This window comes from Babylonia areolata, chromosome 10, assembly GCF_041734735.1.
Source record: "Babylonia areolata isolate BAREFJ2019XMU chromosome 10, ASM4173473v1, whole genome shotgun sequence".
In the NCBI taxonomy this organism is placed as follows: domain Eukaryota; kingdom Metazoa; phylum Mollusca; class Gastropoda; order Neogastropoda; family Buccinidae; genus Babylonia; species Babylonia areolata.
The window spans coordinates 34,192,142-34,216,674 of NC_134885.1; the positions used below are offsets into that span (position 1 = coordinate 34,192,142).

Sequence of the window (24,533 nt, forward strand, 5' to 3'; positions counted from 1 at the left end):
CGTCTCTGAGTTTGTTGCTGTTCGTTGCTGGGACAAACAGGACCTCGCCCTGCTGACGTCAATATACTCAAAGAGACTGCTGTATAAAAAGGCTTGCAGCCGCAAAGCCGGGTACCCGTCCACCCGACAGAGAGGAAGAGCAGAACTGCAAGGAGGCAGCTCACAGACCATCTGGAAGACCAGCCCAGTTGTTGTCAGAAAGGAAACATCCATCCAAGTGAAGCAAGCAACATGAAGTTGATCGCAGCTTTCGTTCTCCTGTGCATGGCAGGTAAGTTCCATATGATGTTTACCCGCCACGTTATTCATCCCTTTGTCAATATCACCTGATGGGCGTATCAGTTATTTCCATTATTTTGGCTTTGTATTGAAAAATAAAAGTCTTGTTTTTTGTGCTTTTTCTTTTGCCTTTCCACCCTCACCATAAGAGTTAGATGTTAGTTAATAAGTTGGTTTAACAGTGGGGGGGGGGGGATGAACGTAAAATACAAGTGCCTAAATGGCACAATTAGGTTGGTGGATTTTTTTTTTTTTTTTTTTTTTTTTTTTAACAAAGGGAGGCTTCAAGTTTGACGGGATCTTGTTTGGAAGAGGTGGGGATAGAAACTTGTGCTTCTGCCTTCCGTCAAAAAGGCTGATGGAGGTTGAGTAATGTAACACAATTGACATGACGAAGTAGGGTTGTCTGTGAGACTGTAAACTGGCATGTGTACGCTATGTATATGTGTGCGTATCTATCTGTGTGTCTGTGTGTGCACACTTGTGTCAGTATGCATAACTCCGTTGAACGTGGATGATTTCCTTTTCTAAAACAGAATTATTCAGCCCTCAATAGATATATCTGCTCACTCAACACTCATGGCTGGTGAGCCGTCCGAATCTTTAAATTGTTGAGCTGTCCGAATTTCTTAAGCCTAACTTTCCTTCAGCTACACATACCTGGACTAAGCCAGTCAGGTCATCTGTCCCTTGTAAGCCCACGATTTCTCTCACTTTGAGAGAAGCCTTGGAATTACAAGAAATTGTGGTTTTCCCCCTCCCACGTTTCCTCTCAATTGCGAGAGAGTGTGGGAAGTCCCCCTTATATTTGTCAAAAATATTCCCTACATCATCGGAGTTGGTTTCTTGCCTTTTCCCAACGCAAATCTAAGAGAGAAAATGAAACATAAAAAAAGAAAAAACAAAACAAAAAAAACCGAGAAATGGAGGGCATCGACAACGACGATCATGATAATGACAGTGGCTTTAGTGAAGACATCAACAATAGGCGGTGAAGGTGATGGCATGTATATGAATATGTCAGTGAGTGTGTGTGTGTGAGAGAGAGATAGAGAGAGAGAGTGAGTGAGTGTGTATGTGTGTGTGTGTGTGTGTGTGTGTGTGTGTGTGTGTGTTTCCTTTTGTCTGTTTACTTGGCTGGTCGATTTGTTCTTCTTTCACTCTGTTTTTAAAACAATATTTTCATGTTCTAAGTGTCTTCTACGAAACTGAAAATCTATTTTCAGTGCAATTGTGCATGCCAAAGGGTGCTGACAAACAGATGAAAAAAAATGAGCAAGCAGGAAATGAACATCCTAAATAAATGTGACAGAAAAGGTTGCAACACATAAAACATCAAAACTATTTGATCACGTTTTCACGCTTCCTACATGATGGTAAAGCACTGTGAAAAACCTTTTTTTTTTCCTATCACATTTATGTAGAAAGTTGAATCATTTTGATGTTATTCCCAACATCCCTCAGAAAACATACGTTTCTAGTATTATTATATCATGTTATATTATATCATATCATATTTTATTTTCTTTCTGTTTGATTCATACACATTGCCTTCATTTCGTTGTTTGCTACTGATTCCGAAGTTGAATTTGAGGTTGATGCATTCCGATCATGTTATGTCAGATTGTTATATGACATATATGAAAATTTTATGATATGATATTACATTATATCACATTTCTGTTCGGGTTATACACACTGTCTAAATTTCGTTGTTTGCTGTTGATTCCGATGTTGAATTTGAGGTCGATTGATTACAGTGGTCCATCATGTGAAATACAATAAATAGATGTGTTTCAGTGTCATTACTGTTGATGTCTTCGTTAACGCCACTGTCATCATCATGATCGTCGTTGTCGTCGCCCCCCTCCCCCTTTTTTTTTTTTTTTTTTCTATTCCTCTCTCTCATTTTTCTCTAAGATTTGCATTTGGAAAAGACAAGGAACCAACTGTGATGAAAAGGGAAATAGTTTTGATAAAAATAAGAGGGACTACTCACAATTTCTCACACATTTCTCGCAGTCCCACAGTTTCTCTCAAAGTGAGAGAAATCAAGGGGTTGTGAGAAATCGTGGGCCTGCAATCCAATTACCCCATTTTGTATTGCAGGAACCGTTCACATGGTGGCCTTGGATGGAGCCTGCGACACCCAGAAACTTTGTGATGCTAATTTAGTATGTGACGGCGGCAAATGCAGTGAGTATTGTTTTGTTTGATATGTCTGTGTGTCAGTGTTCATCAACCCCAGCCCCCTACTTTTGTCCCCCACCACACCCTCCACATGCATGGTATGAGAAGTTATTGGATGTCCTCACTGGTTGTAACTGTAACCGCTGTGCACATTAACGTTTCACATTATTCAATGCATTCTTTTCTGTTTGAAATATAACTATTTAAAAGATTGTACTTGTTATAATCTGATTTCTTCGGTTCTTCATTGCCAGTTAAAAAAAATATGTTCTGTTTTCTGTTTTTCGACTACTCTGTAGGATACATCGGTTGGTAAGTAGGTGGATAGCTGAAAGGATAGTTAGATAATAGAAGCCGTTTGTCATGAAATATTTATTCACAAAACAGATATCTTGACACTGGTGTCTACATATGGTATGTTTTATTTTATGAATGTTATAATCCATATGTTTGGTGGCGCAGTGGTAACGCGTCCGCCTATGAAGCGAGAGAATCGCGGGATCAAATCCCAAACACGCCAATATTTTCTCTCCTTTCACAAAACTTTGAGTGGTGGTCTGGACACTAGTCATTCGGATGAGATGATAAAGTGAGATGCAGAGTGTAGCATGCACCCAGCACACGTAAAAGACACCACGACAATAAAAGAGTTGTCACTGGCAAAATCCAGTAGAAAAATAAACTTTTGTGATAAAACATGTACTTGTAAACAGAAAAGGAGTGGCGCTCCACTGTAGCGACGTGCTCTCGCTGGTGATAGCAGCCCGAATTTCACACACAGAATGTGTTGTGACAATACAATATAATTAAATACAATCATTCAAGATTTCAAGATAACGTGCTGATGGAGTAAAGGGGGGATGGGGGTGGGGGGGGGGGGCGGGGGAGGGGGATGGGGGGGCTGAGTTTGAGAGAGAAGGGAGGGCACTATCAAGAAAATCTGTGTTAGCAATGGTATTAATCAATATAGCTGTATGATTTTTTTTTAAATTCTGTTTCAGCAGATATATGTGGAGTCCAAATCCTAACCTGATTTTCTCTTCCTGACAGAGACAATTGTTGGTCAGGCATGTCCATCAGCAGACAAATGCCTCTCGAACGCAAAGTGTGAAACGACGTGTAAATGCAACGACGGTTTTACGGCCAGCTCAGACAATACGAAATGCCGTAAGCGCTTGGGAATGTTCTTATGCGTTGACAATTACCAGTATTTCTAAAGTATTGAAATGAACAAAAGATTTCTCAGTGTTGTATAATAATGGGGTGTGGTGTGAAGGGAGAGTGGACGGAGTGTGTGTGTGTGTGTGTGTGTGTGTGTGACAGTGACCCAAGAGCAAGTGCCGTAAGTACTTTCAGTTTGAAATGTCAAAATATCCTTCAGTCTGAAGAAAATCGATATTGCCAAACAGTCGGTTGTCAATGATGATTGTAGTTCTGCATGTTACATGCCTTATTTCTCTGCCTGTCTGTCTGTCTGTCTGCCGCCCTTCCCCACCCCCCACCCCACTCCCCCCACCACCACCCCCAGCCCCTGATCCCCCCTGAACGATCCTCCCTGAACGATCCTCCCTGAACGATCTGGCTCAGCAGTAACTTACTGCATTGGAAACATTCCGTTTCTGTCTGTCAATCTGTCTGTCTGGCTGTATGTCTGTCTGTCTCCCAGTCTCAAGGACATGCTATAATTATGACGTGTTTTCATGGACAGTGGCCTACGTCGATGGAGCGTGCCAGGCAGCAGCTGACTGCATCGTAAACGCAGACTGTACTGGCAGCAAGTGTGTGTGCAAGACGAATTTCGTGGCTAATACAGCCAAGGACAAGTGCCGTAAGTACTTTCAGTTCCAAATGTCACGAAAATCCTTCCAGATGAAGAAAAAGCGATATTACCAAGCAGTCAGTCGTCTGTGAAGATTGTAGATATGTAAGTTACCAGTGCTACGTCTCTGTCTGTCTGTCTGCCTCTCACTCTGTTGTCTCAATGCAGATTCCCTTTGGTTGACTGCTTATAAACCCTTCCCCCAACTCCTGATGTATGTATACGTCCCCATGGCCAAATGCATTAAAGATTCATTCATTCATTCATTCTCTCTCTCTCTCTCTCTCTCTCTCTCTCTCTCTCTCTCTCTCTGACATGCTTCAGTCATGTTGTGATTTCATGCCAGAACTACCGCACCATCAGTTGATCAGCCATGCCAGTAATGAAATGCTCAAAATCATTCTGAACAGATTGCAGCCGTGAGCAGATACCATCACTGCTGAAGAAAGGCTGGATTTTACAAAGGCACAAGAGCCATTGAACAAGTCTTCAACCTTCTTACCCTATGTGAAAAACACCTCTAGCACCAGAGGAAATTCAACCAAGTATTCTTAGACTTCAGCAAGGCGTTCGATATAATCTGGAAGAAAGCACTATATGCGACGATGAAAAAAAAAAAGAAGAAAAAAAGAGAAGAATCAGAAAAAGCTTATCAAAACCATGAAGCAACTATATTTCAAAGCGACCTGTGCGGTGCACACACAGGGTGCTATTGGCGAGTAGCTTCATAGTCCGCCAGGGGTGCCTTCTGTCTCCAAACTGTTCAATATATTACTTGAAGATCATATCAGCACAATCAACATTGATGGCTTGGCATGTAGTGAACAAGAATTCAGCCAGCTTGTTAAAAAAAGTGGATGAAACATCGACAAGATAAGGCATGGAAATCAGTGTTGAAAAGTCCACGGTGATGGCCGGTGACAACACCATCACCACTGCTGATATAACTGTCCAGGGACATCAAATCCCAACATCAGATCCAACAAGATCCAACGGCCTTGCAAAAAGAAGGATAACTCCTCCAAGGAACTGTAGAGGGAGGGAGACAGAGGGGAAGACGAAGAATCGATGGACTGACAACACTGGAGAATGAACAGGAAACCCATTTGGAGATACCTCACTCTTCTCCCCATTTTCTCTGTCTTTCTCTCTCATCTCTCTCTCTCCCTGTCTGGTCTCTCCCTCTCTCAATGACATGATCATGTCATATTTTTATGGAAAATGGCCAACACCGAACAATCTTGCTCAGCAGAAACTTACTGCATTGGAAACACTCAGTCTCTGTCTGTCAGTCTGTCTGTCTGTCTGTCTGTATGTATGTATGTCTGTCTGTCTCCCAGTCTCATGGACATGCTATAATCATGACGTGTTTTCATGGACAGTGGCCCACGTCGATGGAGCGTGCCAGGCAGCAGCTGACTGCATCGTAAACGCAGACTGTACTGCCAGCAAGTGTGTGTGCAAGACGAATTTCGTGGCTAATGCAGCCAAGGACAAGTGCCGTAAGTACTTTCAGTTCCAAATGTCACGAAAATCCTTCCAGATGAAGAAAAAGCGATATTGCCAAGCAGTCAGTCTGTGAAGATTGTAGATATGTAAGTTACCAGTGCTACGTCTTTGTCTGTCTGTCTGCCTCTCACTCTGTTGTCTCAATGCAGATTCCCTTTGGTTGACTGCTTATAAACCCTTCCCCCAACTCCTGATGTATGTATACGTCCCCATGGCCAAATGCATTAAAGATTCATTCATTCATTCATTCATTCTCTCTCTCTCTCTCTCTCTCTCTCTCGTTCGCTCGCTCGCTCGCTCGCTCGCTCGCTCGCTCTCTCTCTCTCTCTGACATGCTTCAGTAATATTGTGATTTCATGCCAGAACTACCGCACCATCAGTTGATCAGCCATGCCAGCAATGAAATGCTCAAAATCATTCTGAAGAGATTGCAGTCGTGAGCAGATACCATCACTGCTGAAGAAAGGCTGGATTTCACAAAGGCACAAGAGCCATTGAACAAATCTTCAACCTTCTTACCCTATGTGAAAAACACCTCTAGCACCAGAGGAAATTCAACCAAGTATTCTTAGACTTCAGCAAGGCGTTCGATATAATCTGGAAGAAAGCACTATATGCGACGATGAAAAACAACAACAACACAAAAAAAAAACGAAGAAAAAAAGAAAAGAATCAGGAAAAGCTTATCAAAACCATGAAGCAACTATATTTCAAAGCGACGTGTGTGGTGCACACACAGGGTGCTATTGGCGAGTAGCTTCATAGTCCGCCAGGGGTGCCTTCTGTCTCAAAACTGTTCAATATATTACTTGAAGATCATATCAGCACAATAAACATTGACAGCTTGGCATGTAGTGAACAGGAATTTGGCCAGCTTGTTAAAAAAACTGAATGAAACATCGACAAGATAAGGCGTGGAAATCAGCGTTGAAAAGTCCACGGTGATGGCCGGTGACAACACCATCACCACTGCTAATATAACTGTCCAGGGACATCAAATCCCAACATCAGATCCAACAAGATCCAACGGCCTTGCAAAAACAAGAAAAAACTCCTGCAAGGAACTGTAGAGGGAGGGAGACAGAGGGGAAGACGAAGAATCGATGGACGGACAACATTGGAGAATGAACAGGAAAACCATTTGGAGATACCTCACTCTTCTCCCCATTTCTCGGTCTTTCTCTGTCATCTCTCTGGTCTTTCCCTCTCTCAATGACATGATCATGTCATATTTTTATGGAAAATGGCCAACACCGAACAATCTTGCTCAGCAGTAACTTACTGCATTGGAAACACTCCGTCTCTGTCTGTCAGTCTGTCTGTCTGTCTGTCTGTCTCCCAGTCTCATGGGCATGCTATAATCATGACGTTTTCATGGACAGTGATCCCCGTCGATGGAGCGTGCCAGGTAGCAGATGACTGCATTGCAAATGCAGACTGTACTGGCAGCAAGTGTGTGTGCAAGACAAGTTTTGTGGCTAATACAGCCAAGGACAAGTGCCGTAAGTACTTTCAGTTTCAAATGTCATGAAAATTCTTCCACATGAAGAAAAAACGATATTGCCAAGCAGTCTGTGAAGATTGTAGATATGTAAGTTGCCAGTGCTACGTCTCTGTCTGTCTGTCTGCCTCTCACTCAGTTGTCTCAATGCAGATTCCCTTTGGTTGACTGCTAATTAACTCTTTCCCCAACTCCTGATGTATGTACACATCCCCATGGCCAAATTCATGAAAGATTCATTCATTCATTCATTCATTCTCTCTCTCTCTCTCTCTCTCTCTCTCTCTCTCTCTCTCTCTCTCTCTCTCCCTCTCTCTCTCTGCCTTCCCCATCCACACACCACCGCCACATATGTGGTACAACTGGCCGTACATGGTGCGACCACCTGCCTTTCCCCCTTTGGGCTGTAACTTCTAAACTGAAATCTGCGTGCGCGCGGTTGTGTGTGTGTGTGTGTGTGTGTGTGTGTGTGTGTGTGTGTGTGTGTGTGTGCGTGTGTGTGTTCATGACAAACTTTGAATCATGTGAAGTTGCAATTAACTTTGAACCTTGAACCTGGCAGTTCGCACACTGATCAACAATCTCTACAATCCTAAATCTGGTGCTAAGTTCTATGGTACTACTGTATCATAAACAGACTCTCAAGAAATTGTGTACTTTAAGAAATCAATTGACATTTCACATTTCTTTTTCCTCTTCCTATATGCTTTGTTGTTGTTGTTGTTGTCGTTGTTGTGTGTGTGTGTTTGTTTGTTTTGTTTGTTTGTTTGTTTTTTCAACATTATTCTTTGTTGTGTTTTCTTTTTCCTTTTCTTTCTTTGTTTATTTTTTTCTATGTGCACTACATTTCTCAGAGCAATTTATTAAGAACTCGGCATTGACTGATTTGTTGCTCTCCCCTGTATGTTTTCAGTCTCTATCAGCGTTAAAAGTCCAAATTCTCACTTTTTATTTGTTACAAGACCTTTTCTTCTTCTTCTTCTTCTTCTTCTTTATTTGATATTTTCGCTGTATCGTTGTTCTCCGATAATTTGTATTGGACTGTGCCGCGGTTCTCTAATTTTGCTATGCCATAGTTCAGTAACTGAGATTTGCCACGGTTCTTTAACTGTGCGCTGTGCAGCGGTTCTTTAATTGTGTGCTGCTGCCGCGGTTCTTTACTTGTGTCCTGTACCGCCGTTCCTTAATTGTATGTTGTACCGCGGTTCTCTGTGCTGTGCCGCGGTTCTCTGACTGTGTTGTGCCGCGGTTCTCTGACTGTGCTGTGCCGCGGTTCTCTGACTGTGCTGTGCCGCGGTTCTCTGACTGTGCTGTGCCGCGGTTCTCTGACTGTGTTGTGCCGCGGTTCTCTGACTGTGCTGTGCCGCGGTTCTCTGTGCTGTGCCGCGGTTCTCTGTGCTGTGCCGCGGTTCTCTGACTGTGCTGTGCCGCGGTTCTCTGACTGTGCTGTGCCGCGGTTCTCTGACTGTGCTGTGCCGCGGTTTTCTGACTGTACTGTGCCGCGGTTCCCTGACTGTGCCCTGCCGCGCTTTTGTTGTTGTTGAAGCTTTCAATCTGCTTGCTTGCTTGCTGTTTGCTAGATACAGGATTGTGTCTGACTGGTGAACGCTATCCTGTGGTGTTGTCAGTACTGCTCTGTCCAGCAACGGCCCAAAACAGACATTTGCTCGATCTACGTTCATTTTTTGTGATTATCTTACTTTTTTCCCTTTGTGCTTTTCCCACACAGGTATATAGTTTTGTCAAATACTCCTTACTATTAGTCTACACTATGGGTACTAATGTGCAACAGTCTGACTGGTCTACTAATGAGAAAGGACTACGGCTTGGACACCTGAATGTTTATCATTTGTACAATAAGCTTCACGATGTCTGCATGCTCCTAAATGATTCTCCTCCTATTCATATACTCGGGCTCAGTGAAACACGCCTTGATTTCCGATTCAGCAACGAGGCCTTATCCATACCTAACTATGATTTCATTCGCCGTGATGGAAATCAGTATGGTGAAACAGGATTAGGGATATACATTCATCAAAGTATTTCCCATTTTACAAAAAGACGACCTGACCTAGAAACCAACAATGTGGAATGCATGTAGTTACAGGTTAAACCTTCAAAGTCCACCCCTCTCCTTGTAGGCTTTCTGTATAGAAATCCCTCAGCTAGATTCCCTTGGTATGATGACTTTGTACAAATGATGGACAATGTTTATAAACATAAACAAAATGTCATTCTGCTTGGAGATTTCAACATTAACCTGTTTAAACCACAACCTGCATGGAAATCAACTACTACTCTCTTTGGTTTGCATCAACTCATTCACAGTGCAACCAGAATCACGAAGACGTCATCCACACTACTTGACCATATTTACACAAATAACAAAGGTCTGGTGCACAACATAACAGTGTCCAACAAAAGCATCAGTGACCATTGTCCGGTTATCTGTACATGGTCTTGTAAACTTCCTCGGAAACAAAGCAAGGGCCACACAACGATCCAATACCGCTCTTTCAAAAAATTCAGTTCCGCTGTATTCTTTCTTGATTTGAGCTTGGCACCCTTCCATGAAGTATTCATGACTGCAGATCCCACTCAAGCATTAACAGTATGGTACGAAACCTTTCTTGCAGTCGTTGACAGACATGCTCCTCTTCGGACGAGGAGAGTAAAACACAAAACACTTCCGAACTGGTTGACGCACGATCTCATCGTAGCTATGACATTAAGAGATGTTTTAAAAGCTGCTGGGATGGAGACCAAATACAGAAAACAAAGAAATAAAGTGTGTGATTTAGTTAAACAAGCAAAGTCAGATCATTTTAAGAACCTTATCAACAGCAACAGAGACACAGCAACACTATGGCGTGCTGTTAATGAAATTACAGATCAGTCTAAAAAGAAAACAAATGCTGTCTCAACTATGTGGACAACGGATTCACTCAATGACCATTTTCTAAAAACAGCTCAGTCAACACAGACATCTACAAACGACCTTCCTTCAGAATGTTATGTAACCCCCCAGACGTTACAAACATTTTGTCAAGAACGTCTTAAATCTGAACCATTCACTATCCCCCCACTTGCTGTTCATGAAGTTGGATCCTTAATCTCAAATCTGAAGAATAAAAAGGCAATGGGTCCAGACAGTTTAAACGCATCTGTTCTCAAACTTGCTTTGCCCTACATTGTAGACTCCCTGACATATATTTACAATTTGTGCATTGAACATAACAACGTTCCAGCTGCGCTAAAAACAGCAAAAGTAATCCCACTGCCAAAATCAAAACATATTACAGATCTCAACAACTTTAGACCAATATCCCTACTGTCCGTTGTTTCCAAGCCTCTCGAAAAGCACGTCCACAAACGCCTTATGAAACACATGGAGCAAAACAACCTCTTTCATCCCCTTCAGTCCGGCTTTCGCCGTTATCACTCATGTCACACAGCCTTAACCCGACTTTGTGACGCGTGGGTATCTGCAATTAATCATAACAAGATCACTGGAACAGTTTTCCTTGATTTCAAGAAGGCCTTTGATCTTGTGGATCACGAAATACTGATAAACAAATTAACTGAATATACTCAAAACCAGTCAGCTGGCTCATTCTTCCGGTCTTACCTGGAAAACAGAACACAGCGTGTTTACTTAAATGGCACGTACTCTTCTGAAGGTCATGTAGTTCGTGGTGTACCGCAAGGCTCTATTCTTGGACCTCTACTCTTTTGCATCTATATAAATGACTTGCCGATGCACATATCACCTGGCAACGTCATCTGCGATCTGTTCGCTGATGACAGTTCTCTTCATTGTAGTGACACCAACATCGCTGTTGTACAATCATCGCTACAACAGGGAATAAATGACATCTTAGACTGGTGTTACCAGAATCATATGGAACTTAACCCACATAAGACAAAAAGTATGGCACTGACATCCAGACAAAAATACCAACGTAAGCCTCTCACTCTAAAACTTGAGGTAAACAAGAACCCAGTTGAACAAGTTTATGAGCACCGCGTTCTTGGGGTAATAATTGATAAAGAACTAAACTGGCAAGCTCATATTAACCATGTCTGCAAACAGTTAGCTCGCAATCTGTTCTTACTCAATAAACTTAGACATTATGTCGATGCTCCAACCCGAAAATTATTCTTCGGGGCACATTGTCTTTCTCATATCAATTATGCATCTACAATCTGGAGCAATGCCAGTCACAACCAGCTCAAAAAAATTAACTCATTACATAGACGAGCAGCTAAACTTATTCTACCCAACCACTCACTATCAACAGATGAGAAATTAACAAAACTGGAAATATTACCACTGTACAAGCAATTTGAATACAATAGAATGGTCCTCATGTTCAAAGTACACAGCCACATGTCACCCCCTTACCTCAGTGAATTTGTTCAAAGGGCAACAGAGCGTTACGATTCAGATAATTATATTCTGCCTCGTGTGCGCATTGACTTGTACAAATCTAGCTTTGCATTTTTTGGACCATCTATTTGGAACTCTCTTCCTACGTTCGTCAAGACAGGCGATTCATTATCGTCCTTCAAATCAAGGGTACGAAAACTTCTGCTCCACAAACAATAGACCCCCAAACCAAATATGACTGGCCTAAACACATCATGCCCTTTGTGAAATGTATGCGCTGTCTATTCCTATACATACACTAACCTGCTTCATCTTATTTTCAACCTTTTGTGATTTTTATGTATTACATGCAAGCTATTGATTGGATGTTATTGCCTGCCACATCAGCGTCAGGTTTCTCATCACTGTTGTATATGTACAGTGATATAACTATATTTCTCTGCTCTGTTTATATATTTTCATTTCAGTCGTGCCTCTTTCCTGTATTCTGTGTGATGATTAATTTGACAGTCTTAATAACCCCCTTACTCTTGATTTTTTTTCTTTTCTTTTTTTTTCAATATCTGCTATTGTACTACAATATGATCTGTAATGTACTACAATATGATTTGATACCTAATTATGTTTATGTATACATATGCATACATATCTGTATGTACATGTAGACATGTGGGTATATGTGCAAATATGTATATGCATAAGGGTGTGTGTGTTTGGGGATGAGTGTGTGCATATGTGTGTGGGTGGGTGGGTGTGAGTGTGTGACAGTGTTCCCTTCATTATATTTTTTATGATGATGATGGTCCGTTGATTAGTATTATAATCATTAGTAGTAGTAGTAGTAGTAGTGATAGTGGTAGTATTTACTATTGTTATTATTGTTGTGTCTTATCGTTACTGTTTTTGTTCTCACAAGGACAGATTGGAAGACTAGGCAATGCCTAAAATCTTTATCCTTGAGTAATAGTTTTTGAATCTTGAATCTTGAATCTCTATCTCTCTCACTGACATGCTTCACTCATGTTGTGATTTCATGCCAGAACTACCACACCATCAGTTGATCAGCCATGCTAGCAAGGAAATGCTCAAAATCATTCTGAACAGATTGCAGCCATGAGCAGATACCATCACTGCTGAAGGAAGTCTGGATTTCACAAAGGTACAAGAGCCATTGAACAAATCTTCAACCTTCTTACCCTATGTGAAAAACACCTCCAGCACCAGAGAAAAATCTACCAAGTATTCATAGACTTCAGGAAGGCGCTTGACATAATCTGGAAGAAACCACTATGAGCGACAATGCAAAAAAAAAAGTCTGGAAAATGTAATCAAAATCATGAAGCAACTATGTTTCAAAGAGACCTGTACGGTGCACACAAAGGGTGCTGTTGGCGAGTAGCTTCATAGTCCACCAGGGGTGCCTTCTGTCTCCACACTGTTCAATATATTACTTGAAGATCATATCAGCACAATCAACATTGACGGCTTGGCATGTAATGAACACGAATTCGGCCAGCTTCCTAAAAAAGTGGATGAAACATCGACAAGATAAGGCATGGAAATCAGCGTTGAAATGTCCACGGTGATGGCCGGTGACAACACCATCACCACTGCTGATATAACTGTTCAGGGACATCAAATCCCAACATCAGATCCAACAAGATCCAACGGCCTTGCAAAAAGAAGAAAAAACTCCTCCAAGGAACTGTAAAAGGGCCTTTCAGTCTTAAAAGCAATGGCAACCAAAGGAATTGAACAACGCCACCTCTTCCTGCTATACCAATCACTCGTCCTCAGTGTGATCGACTACGGACTTGGGCTAACAACACCGTCTCAAAGCAACCTCCTAAAATTAGAAAGAGTCCAAAATAAAGCTATGAGGCTGATCCTTGGAACAACAAAAGACACGCCCACAGAAACCATGCGATACCTGCTTGACCTTCCTTCAGTGCAGGCCAGAAACAAGTTAGAACAGGTCAAGACCTACTTCAAAGCATTAGAAAACCCTCAAAACCCACTGCATGACGCAGTCAAAGAACAAAAAGGCAGCCGTCTAGGACGAGGAAGATCATGGATGGGGCAAGCAGAAGACACAATCCAGCTAGTATGCCGACTTCAAGACCTGAAAGAAACAAAAGAATGGGAGAAAAACCCCGAAAACCTCAACCATCTATTCAACACAGTCATTTCACCCACTCTAGGAAGACATTGTCGGGAATGGCCAGAGGGCAAAACTGATGCGGAAGTGAAGCTGCTTATAGAAGAAAACAGTAAAGAAGAGGACATCATCATATACACAGATGGCTCAGTCACCAAAGACCAGTCTGGCTGGGGATTCACTGCGAAACAAAATGGAAAAACAATTTGGGAAGAGAATGCTGCCTACAAAGTCACAACCTCCAGCCTAACGATGGAAGTTGAAGCCGTGACACATGCCCTCCAGTGGCTATCGTCCTTCCATACGCCCGGAAACCAACATGCCATGATCCTAACCGACTCAATGAACCTCATACAGAAAATTGAAAACGGAATGGGAAGCCCAGAGTGGCATAACGCAATGCGCAACTTTCAGATTAAAAAACTCACATGGTCATACTGCCCGGGACATGCAGGTGTTAAGGGAAATGAGCGAGCTGACAGACTTGCTGGTAACGCAACACCAACGAGCAGCCTACATCTAGGAAAATCGGAAATCCTCAGAAAAGTCAAAGAATACCAAAAAGAACAGGTACAAGGCCATCACACCATTGATCGCCTCAAAGAAATAAAAGCAGAGAGAGGGAGCGGCCGCAAATCTAACATGAAAGGTAGAGCACGATGCTTTGCAAATCAAACAAATATCGGCATCATTTCCAAACCAACATTGCGCAAATTTCTTCAAAACGGAACAGAGTCTCTGTGGGCCTTTCCAAATACAATAGACCGAGCAACACACTAGATGCCACGTTCTTGGCATCAGAGATCTTTTCCCATCCCTCTTGCGGCCAGTCAGTGGCGGCTGTGTGTGTTTGTGTGTATGTGTGGGTCTGTGCTTTTGAGTGCGTTTGTGAATGCGCGAGAGTGAAATTGCACACAAGTGTCAGGAGAGATATGTGTACGTGTGTGTGTGTGTGTGTGAGGGGAGGTGGGAGTGCGGGGGGAGGTGGGGTAGAGGATGAGGTATGTGAGTGTATGCATGCCTACACTGTGGGAGCAACAGGATATTGGAACGTGTATATATATATATATATATATATATATATATATATATATATCTTTGTATGTACGTGTGTGGGGTTGGGGGTGGGAGATATGGGCGTATGTGTGTGTGCTTGTACAAGTAAGTGCTCATCTCTGTGAGTGTGTGTGTGTGTGCCGTGGAAGCTGCGATACGTAGACTAGAAATAAGTGTGTGGAGGAGGGGGTAGAGGAGGTGCAAGGTAATGTGTGTGTGTGTGTGTGTGTATGTGTGTGTTGGAGCTCATGTACGTTTATATGTATTTGACTGTGCTTTCATATGTGCTTGTACAAGTAAGTGTTCATCTCTGTGAGTGTGTGTTTGTGTGTGTGTGTGTGTGTGTGTGTGTGTGTGCCGTGGAAGCTGCGATACTTAGACTAGAAATGAGTGTGTGGAGGAGGGGGGTAGAGGAGGTGCACGGTAATGCGTGTGTGTGTGTGTGTGTGTTGGAGCTCATGTACGTTTATATGTATTTGACTGTGCTTTCATATATGTGAAACTGCATGTCTGGTGCATTTCTGTTATGCATGTGTGGGTGTATGTGTGAATGTGTGTCTTCATATTTTACATTTATTTGCTTATTTATCACCATTGTTGTCTTATTTATTTATTTATTTATGTTTTATTATTATCATTTTATTAGTATTACTAATATTATTACTACTACCTTTTTCTATATTATAATTATTATTTATTTATTTATTTATTTATGCAAGCTTATCTATTATTTATTCCCCCGTTTTTTTGTGTGTGTGTGTGTGTGTGTTCTCAAGGCCTGACTAAGCGCGTTGGGTTACGCTGCTGGTCAGGCATCTGCTTGGCAGATGTGGTGTAGCGTATATGGTTTTGTCCGAACGCAGTGACGCCTCCTTGAGCTACTGAAACTGAAACTGAGAGGGAGGGAGACGGAGGGGAAGATGAAGAAACGATGGACTGACAACATTGCAGAATGAAGAGGAAAACCATTTGCAGATACCTCACTCTTCTCCCAATTTTCTCTGTCTTTCTCTGTCATCTCTCTCTTCCTGTCTGGTCTCTCCCTCTCTTAATGACATGATCATGTCATATTTTTATGGAAAATGGCCAACATCGAACAATCTTGCTCAGCAGTAACTTACTGCATTGGAAACACTCCGTCCCTGTCTGTCAGTCTATCTGTCTGTATGTCTGTCTCCCAGTCTCAAGGACATGCTATAATCATGACGTGTTTTCATGGACAGTGGCCCACGTCGATGGAGTGTGCCAAGCAGCAGGTGACTGCATCGCAAACGCAGACTGTACTGCCAGCAAGTGTGTGTGCAAGACGAGTTTTGTGGCTAATACAGCCAAGGACAAGTGCCGTAAGTACTTTCAGTTTCTAATGTCACGAAAATCCTTCCAGATGAAGAAAAAGCGATATTGCCAAGCATTCAGTCATCTGTGAAGATTGTAGATATGTAAGTTACCAGTGCTACGTCTTTGTCTGTCTGTCTGCCTCTAACTCAATGTTGTCTCAATGCAGATTCCCTTTGGTTGACTACTTATAAACCATTCGCCCAACTCCTGATGTATGTATACGTCCCCATGGCCAAATGCATTAAAGATTCATTCATTCATTCTCTCTCTCTCTCTCTCTCTCTCTCTCTCTCTCTCTCTCTCTCTCTCTCTCTCTCTCTCTCTCACTGACATGCTTCAATCATGTTGTGATTTCATGCCAGAACTACCACACCATCAGTTGATCAGCCATGCCAGCAATGAAATGCTCAAAATCATTCTGAAGAGATTGCAGTCATGAGCAGATACCATCGCTGCTGAAGGAAGTCTGGATTTCACAAAGGTACAAGAGCCATTGAACAAATCTTCAACCTTCTTACCCTATGTGAAAAACGCCTCCAGCACCAGAGGAAATTCTACCAAGTATTCATAGACTTCAGGAAGACGTTTGACATAATCTGGAAGAAAGCACTATAAGAGACAATTAAAAAAAAAAAAAAAAAAAAAAAAGAATCGGGAAAAGCTCATCAAAACCATGAAGCAACTATATTTGAAAGCGACCTGTGCAGTTCACACACAGGGTGCTATTGGGGAGTAGCTTCATAGTCCGCCAGGGGTGCCTTCTGTCTCCACACTGTTCAATATATTACTTGAAGATCATATCAGCACAATCAACATTGACGGCTTGGCATGTAATGAACAAGAATTCGGCCAACTTGTTAAAAAAGTGAATGAAGCATCGACAAGATAAGGCATGGAAATCAGCGTTGAAATGTCCACGGTGATGGCCGGTGACAAGACCATCACCACTGCTGATATAACTGTCCAGGGACATCAAATCCCAACATCAGATCCAACAAGATCCAGCGGCCTTTCAAAAAGAAGAAAAAACTCCTGCAAGGAACTGTAGAGGGAGGGAGACAGATGGGAAGACGAAGAAACGATGGACTGACAACATTGCAGAATGAACAGGAAAACCATTTGCAGATACCTCACACTTCTCCCCATTTTCTCTGTCTTTCTCTATCATCTCTCTGGTCTTTCCCTCTCTCAATGACATGATCATGTCATATTTTTATGGAAAATGGCCAACACCGAACAATCTTGCTCAGCAGTAACTTACTGCATTGGAAACACTCCGTCCCTGTCTGTCAGTCTGTCAGTCTATCTGTCTGTATGTCTGTCTCCCAGTCTCAAGGACATGCTATAATCATGACGTGTTTTCATGGACAGTGGCCCACGTTGATGGAGTGTGCCGAGCAGCAGGTGACTGCATCGCAAACGCAGACTGTACTGCCAGCAAGTGTGTGTGCAAGACGCGTTTTGTGGTTAATACAGCCAAGGACAAGTGCCGTAAGTACTTTCAGTTTCTAATGTCACGAAAATTCTTCCAGATGAAGAAAAAGCGATATTGCCAAGCATTCAGTCTGTGAAGATTGTAGATATGTAAGTTACCAGTGCTACGTCTTTGTCTGTCTGCCTCTCACTCTGTTGTCTCAATGCAGATTCCCTTTAGTTGACTACTCATAAACCCTTCCCCGAACTCCTGATGTATGTATACGTCGCCATGGCCAAATGCATTAAAGATCCTTTAATTCATCCATTAACTCTCTTTCTCTCTCTCTCTGTCTCACTGACATGCTTCAGTCATGTTGTGATTTCATGCCAGAACTACCGCACCATCAGTTGATCAGCCATGCCAGCAATGAAATGCTCAAAATCATTCTGAAGAGATTGCAGTCATGAGCAGATACCATCGCTGCTGAAGGAAGTCTGGATTTTCACAAAGGTACAAGAGCCATTGAACAAATCTTCAACCTTCTTACCCTATGTGAAAAACGCCTCCAGCACCAGAGGAAATTCTACCATGTATTCTTAGACTTCAGGAAGACGTTTGACATAATCTCGAAGAAAGCACTATAAGAGACAATAAAAAAAAAAAAAAAAAAAAAAAAAAAGAATCGGGAAAAGCTTATCAAAACCATGAAGCAACTATATTTGAAAGCAACCTGTGCAGTGCACACACAGGGTGCTATTGGGGAGTAGCTTCATAGTCCGCCAGGGGTGCCTTCTGTCTCCACACTGTTCAATATATTACTTGAAGATCATATCAGCACAATCAACATTGACGGCTTGGCATGTAATGAACAAGAATTCGGCCAACTTGTTAAAAACGTGAATGAAGCATCGACAAGATAAGGCATGGAAAACAGCGTTGAAATGTCCACGGTGATGGCCGGTGACAAGACCATCACCACTGTTGATATAACTGTCCAGGGACATCAAATCCCAACATCAGATCCAACAAGATCCAACGGCCTTTCAAAAAAAAAAAAAAACTCCTCCAAGGAACTGTAGAGGGAGGGAGACAGAGGGGAAGACGAAGAAACGATGGACTGACAACATTGCAGAATGAACAGGAAAACCATTTGCAGATACCTCACTCTTCTCTCCATTTTCTCTGTCTTTCTCTGTCATCTCTCTCTACTCTCTGTCTGGCCTCTCCCTCAATGAATGACATGATCATGTCATATTTTTATGACGTGTTTTCATGGACAGTGGCCCACGTCGATGGAGCGTGCCAGGCAGCAGGTGACTGCATCACAAACGCAGACTGTACTGCCAGCAAGTGTGTTTGCAAGACGAATTTCGTGGCTAATACAGCCAAGGACGAGTGCCGTAAGTATTTTCAGTATCAAATGTCACGAAAATCCTTCCAGATGAAGAAAAAGCGATATTGCCAAGCAGTCAGTCGTCTGTGAAGATTGTAGATATGTAAGTTACCAGTGCTACATCTCTGTCTGTCTGCCTCTCACTCTGTTGTCTCAATGCAGATTCCCTTTGGTTGATTGCTTATAAACCCTTCCCCCAACTCCTGATGTATGTATACGGCCCCGTGGCCAAATGCATTAAAGATCCTTTAATTCATCCATTAACTCTCTCTCTCTCTCTCTCTCTCTCTCTCTCTCTCTCTCTCTCTGTGTGTGTGTGTGTGTGTGTGTGTGTGTGTGTGTGTGTGTGTGTGTGTGTGTGTCACTGACATGCTTCAGTCATGTTGTGATTTCATGCCAGAACTACCACACCATCAGTTGATCAGCCTCGCCAGCAATGAAATGCTCAAAATCATTCTGAACAGATTACAGCCGTGAGCAGATACCATCACTGCTGAAGGAAGTCTGGATTTCACAAAGGTACAAGAGCCATTGAACAAATCTTCAACCTTCTTACCCTATGTGAAAAACACCTCCAGCACCAGAGGAAATTCTACCAAGTATTCATAGACTTCAGGAAGACGTTTGACATAATCTGGAAGAAAGCACTATATGCGGTGATGAAAAAAAAAAACGAAGAAAAAAAAAGAAGAATCAGGAAAACCATGAAGCAACTATGTTTCAAAGCGACCTGTGCTGTACCCACACAGGGTGCTATTAGCGAGTAGCTTCATAGTTCGCCAGGGGTGCCTTCTGTCTCCACACTGTTCAATATATTACTTGAAGATCATATCAGCACAATCAACATTGACAGCTTGGCATGTAGTGAACACGAATTCAGCCAGCTTGTTAAAAAAGTGGATGAAACATCGACAAGATAAGGCGTGGAAATCAGCGTTGAAAAGTCCACGGTGATGGCCGGTGACAACACCATCACCACTGCTGATATAACTGTCCAGGGACATCAAATCCCAACGTCAGATCCAACAAGATCCAATGGCCTTGCAAAAAGAATATAAAAAAACTCCTCCAAGGAACTGTAGAGGGAGGGAGATGGAGGGGATGACGAAGAAACGATGGACTGTCAACATTGAAGAATGAACAGGAAAACCATTTGCAGATACTTCACTTTTCTCCCCATTTTCTCTCTTCTCCCCATTTTCTCTGTCTTTCTCTGTCATCTCTCTCTCTCTCTCTCTGTCTGGTCTCTCCCTCTCTCAATGACATGATCATGTCATATTTTTATGGAAAATGGCCAACACTGAACAATCTTGATCAGCAGTAACTTACTGCATGGGAAACACTCCCTCTCTGTCTGTCAGTCTGTCTGTCTATCTGTCTATCTGCATGTCTGTCTCTCTAGCAGTCTCATTGCGTTTAACGTAGCCAAACATTTGTGGTATAAAGAAAGAATCGCGAAAATTCTTCCAGTATGTAATACTTGTAGTTTTCTGATCCGGTGATAGATATCTTTAATAAAACAGTGTGTGTCAGAAACACAGATTTCAAATTCAGCCCAAGCTGGCAAGCAGCACCAGTGGCATAGAGTGACTCCGGTGTGTTGACAATGAACATCTGCTTTGTATCTTTTAAGTGCCTGATCTATTCTCATTCAAAAACACTTAGCAGTTTGGTTGTAGCACACGATAAGTGATCACTCTAGAACTGAAGCCAGAACTGAAGACTGTAGCATAATATGTGACGAACGGAAATGACATTGTCTTGCATCAGTTGAAATGCTACACTGACGAGTGATTAAACTAATATCAAATATGCTTCTAACTGATTTAAGTGCATGCAAACACAACAGACATAATCTGACAGTGAATGATGCATATAAATGGTTTTATAAATGTTTAGAGCATTTGTTTAGAAGGGGCGTTTGTTCAAATTTTGAATGGCGTTGTGCTTGTATTAATGTGCGAGTGAAGATCAGTAGGTCAGTTGCAAAATTTCGTCTGCAACAGCATGTGCCGAAGTTAAATGATAGCAGTCATCGTAGCCAGCTGAGTGCTCTGCTACATCTCCCACCATCTTGTAAAATCCACCATCCACGCTGGTTGATTAAATGCAATTCTTGTGAGCAGACTTAGCTGAGCAGGAAAGGGAGAAATCAAGCCAACAAACCAAAGCAAGATTTTGAATGACCGCAAGGTTCTTAGGAACAATACCCTACCTCTACAATCAAAGTGGCATCAGCCAGGTTATGTAATGGGTCTGAACTTGTTCCAACGCATCCTCACTGAACTTTATAATTTTCCCATTGTTTTCACATCCGAGAAGAGAACTTGTTCCCCAGCCCTACCAACTACGATTAAAAGGGAAATATTTTTGATAAAAACTAGGACTACCCACAATTTCTCACACATTTCTTGCAGTCTCAAAGTTTCTCTCAAAGTGAGAAAAATCAAGGGACTGCGAGAAATCGTGGGTTTACAATTCCATTACCCCCATTTTGTGTTGCAGGAACCGTTCACAAGGTGGCCTTGGATGGAGCTTGCACCGCTACCTCTGATTGTGATGCTAATTTAGTATGTGACGGCGGCAAATGCAGTGAGTATTGTTTTGTTTGATACGTCTGTGTGTCAGTGTTCATCAACCCCAGCCCCCTACTTTTGTCCCCCACCACACCCTCCACATGCATGGTATGAGAGGTTATTGGATGTCCTCACTGGTTGTAACTGTAACCACTGTGCACATTAACGTTTCACATTATTCAATGCATTCTTTTCTGTTTGAAATATAACTATTTAAAAGATTGCACTTGTTATAATCTGATTTCTTCGGTTCTTCATTGCCAGTTAAAAAAATATGTTCTGTTTTCTGTTTTTCGACTTCTCTGCTTGTAGGATACATTGGTTGGTAAGTAGGTTGATAGCTGAAAGGATGGTTAGATAATAGAAGCCGTTTGTCGTGAAATATTTATTCACAAAACAGATATCTTGACACTGGTGTCTACATATGGTATGTTTTACTTTATGAATGTTATAATCCATATGTTTGGTGGCGCAGTGGTAACGCGTCCGCCTATGAAGCGAGAGAATCGCGGGATCAAATCCCAAACACGCCAATATTTTCTCTCCTTTCACAAAACTTTGAGTGGTGGTCTGGACATTAGTGATTCGGATGAGATGATAAAGTGAGATGCAGAGTGCAGCATGCACCCAGCACACGTAAAAGACACCACGACAATAAAAGAGTTGTCACTGGCAAAATCCAGTAGAAAAATAAACTTTTGTGATAAAACATGCACTTGTAAACAGAAATGGAGTGGCGTTTCACTGTAGCGACGTGCTCTCGCTGGTGATAGCAGCCCGAATTTCACACACAGAATGTATTTGTGACAATACAATATTATTCACACAATCATTCAAGATTTCAAGATAATGTGCTGATGGAGTAAAGGGGGCGGGGGGGGAGTTTAAGAGAGAAGGGAGGGCACTATCAAGAAAATATGTGTTAATGATGGTATTAATATAGCTGTATGAATTTTTAAAAAATTCTGTTTCAGCAGATATATGTGGAGTCGAAATCCTAACCAGATTTTCTCTTCCTGACAGAGACAATTGTTGGTCAGGCATGTCCATCAGCAGGCAAATGCCTCTCGAACGCAAAGTGTGAAACGACGTGTAAATGCAACGACGGTTTTACGGCCAGCTCAGACAATACGAAATGCCGTAAGCGCTTGGGAATGTTCTTACGCGTTGACAATTACCAGTATTTCTAAAGTACTGAAATGAACAAAAGATTTCTCAGTGTTGTATAATAATGGGATGTGGTGTGAAGGGAGAGTGGACGGAATGTGTGTGTGTGTGTGTGTGTGTGTGTGTGTGTGTGTGTGTGTGTGTGTGTGTGACAGTGACCCAAGAGCAAGTGCCGTAAGTACTTTCAGTTTGAAATGTCAAAATATCCTTCAGTCTGAAGAAAATCGATATTGCCAAACAGTCGGTTGTCAATGATGATTGTAGTTCTGCATGTTACATGCCTTATTTCTCTGCCTGTCTGTCTGTCTGTCTGCCGCCCTCCCCCACCGCCCCCAGCCCCTGATCCCCCCTGAACGATCTGGCTCAGCAGTAACTTACTGCACTGGAAACATTCCGTTTCTGTCTGTCAGTCTGTCTGGCTGTATGTCTGTCTGTCTCCCAGTCTCAAGGACATGCTATAATTATAACGTGTTTTCATGGACAGTGGCCCACGTGGATGGAGCGTGCCAGGCAGCAGGTGACTGCATCGGAAACGCAGACTGTACTGCCAGCAAGTGTGTGTGCAAGACGAATTTCGTGGCTAATACAGACAAGGACAAGTGCCGTAAGTACTTCCAGTTTCAAATGTCATGAAAATCCTTCCAGATGAAGAAAAAGCGATAATGCCAAGCAGTCAGTCGTCGGTGACGATTGTAGATATGTAAGTTACCAGTGCTGCTCCTCTGTCTGTCTGTCTGCCTCTCACTCTGTTGTCTCAATGCAGATTCCCTTTGGTTGACTGCTTATAAACCCTTCCCCCAACTCCTGATGTATGTATACGTCCCCATGGCCAGATGCATTAAAGATTCATTTATTCATTCATTCATTCATTCTCTCTCTCTCTCTCTCTCTCTCTCTCTCTCTCTCTCTCTCGCTCGCTCGCTCGCTCGCTCGCTCTCTCTCTGAGACATGCTTCAGTCATGTTGTGATTTCATGCCAGAACTACCACACCATCAGTTGATCAGCCATGCCAGCAAGGAAATACTCAAAATCATTCTGAACAGATTGCAGCCATGAGCAGATACCATCACTGCTGAAGAAAGGCTGGATTTCACAAAGGCACAAGAGCCATTGAACAAATCTTCAACCTTCTTACCCTATGTGAAAAACACCTCCAGCACCAGAGAAAATTCTACCAAGTATTCATAGACTGGAAGAAAGCACTATATGCGACGATGAAAAACAACAACAACACAAAAAAAAAACGAAGAAAAAAAGAGAAGAATCAGGAAAAGCTTATCAAAACCATGAAGCAACTATGTTTCAAAGCGACCTGTGTGGTGCCCATACAGGGTGCTATTGGCGAGTAGCTTCATAGTCCGCCAGGGGTGCCTTCTGTCTCCACACTGTTCAATATATTACATGAAGATCATATCAGCACAATCAACATTGATGGCTTGGCATGTAGTGAACAAGAATTCAGCCAGCTTGTTAAAAAAGTGGATGAAACATCGACAAGATAAGGCATGGAAATCAGTGTTGAAAAGTCCACGGTGATGGCCGGTGACAACACCATCACCACTGCTGACATAACTGTCCAGGAACATCAAATCCCAACATCAGATCCATCAAGATCCAACGGCCTTGTAAAAAGAAGAAAAAACTCCTCCAAGGAACTGTAGAGGGAGGGAGACAGAGGGGAAGACAAAGAAACGATGGACTGACAACATTGCAGAATGAACAGGAAACCATTTGCAGATA

The 24,533-nt window shown here is 42.4% G+C and overlaps 1 protein-coding gene across 2 annotated transcripts in view; it reads left to right on the forward strand.

Annotated features, from left to right (window-relative positions):
* LOC143286958 (uncharacterized) overlaps nt 1–24,533 on the forward strand; it is a 101,088-nt gene continuing 76,555 nt past the window's right edge. The window contains exons 1-12 of one of the 2 annotated variants that reach the window (XM_076594931.1): nt 1–271; nt 2,389–2,475; nt 3,520–3,636; nt 4,178–4,297; nt 5,671–5,790; nt 7,180–7,299; nt 16,126–16,245; nt 17,612–17,731; nt 18,938–19,057; nt 21,556–21,642; nt 22,650–22,766; nt 23,278–23,397. In XM_076594931.1, the coding sequence (XP_076451046.1) occupies nt 232–271; nt 2,389–2,475; nt 3,520–3,636; nt 4,178–4,297; nt 5,671–5,790; nt 7,180–7,299; nt 16,126–16,245; nt 17,612–17,731; nt 18,938–19,057; nt 21,556–21,642; nt 22,650–22,766; nt 23,278–23,397 (1,288 nt within the window). In that variant the 5' untranslated portion in view covers nt 1–231. The remainder of the gene's footprint in view (nt 272–2,388; nt 2,476–3,519; nt 3,637–4,177; nt 4,298–5,670; nt 5,791–7,179; nt 7,300–16,125; nt 16,246–17,611; nt 17,732–18,937; nt 19,058–21,555; nt 21,643–22,649; nt 22,767–23,277; nt 23,398–24,533) is intronic. The other variant, XM_076594933.1, reaches the window with a different exon arrangement.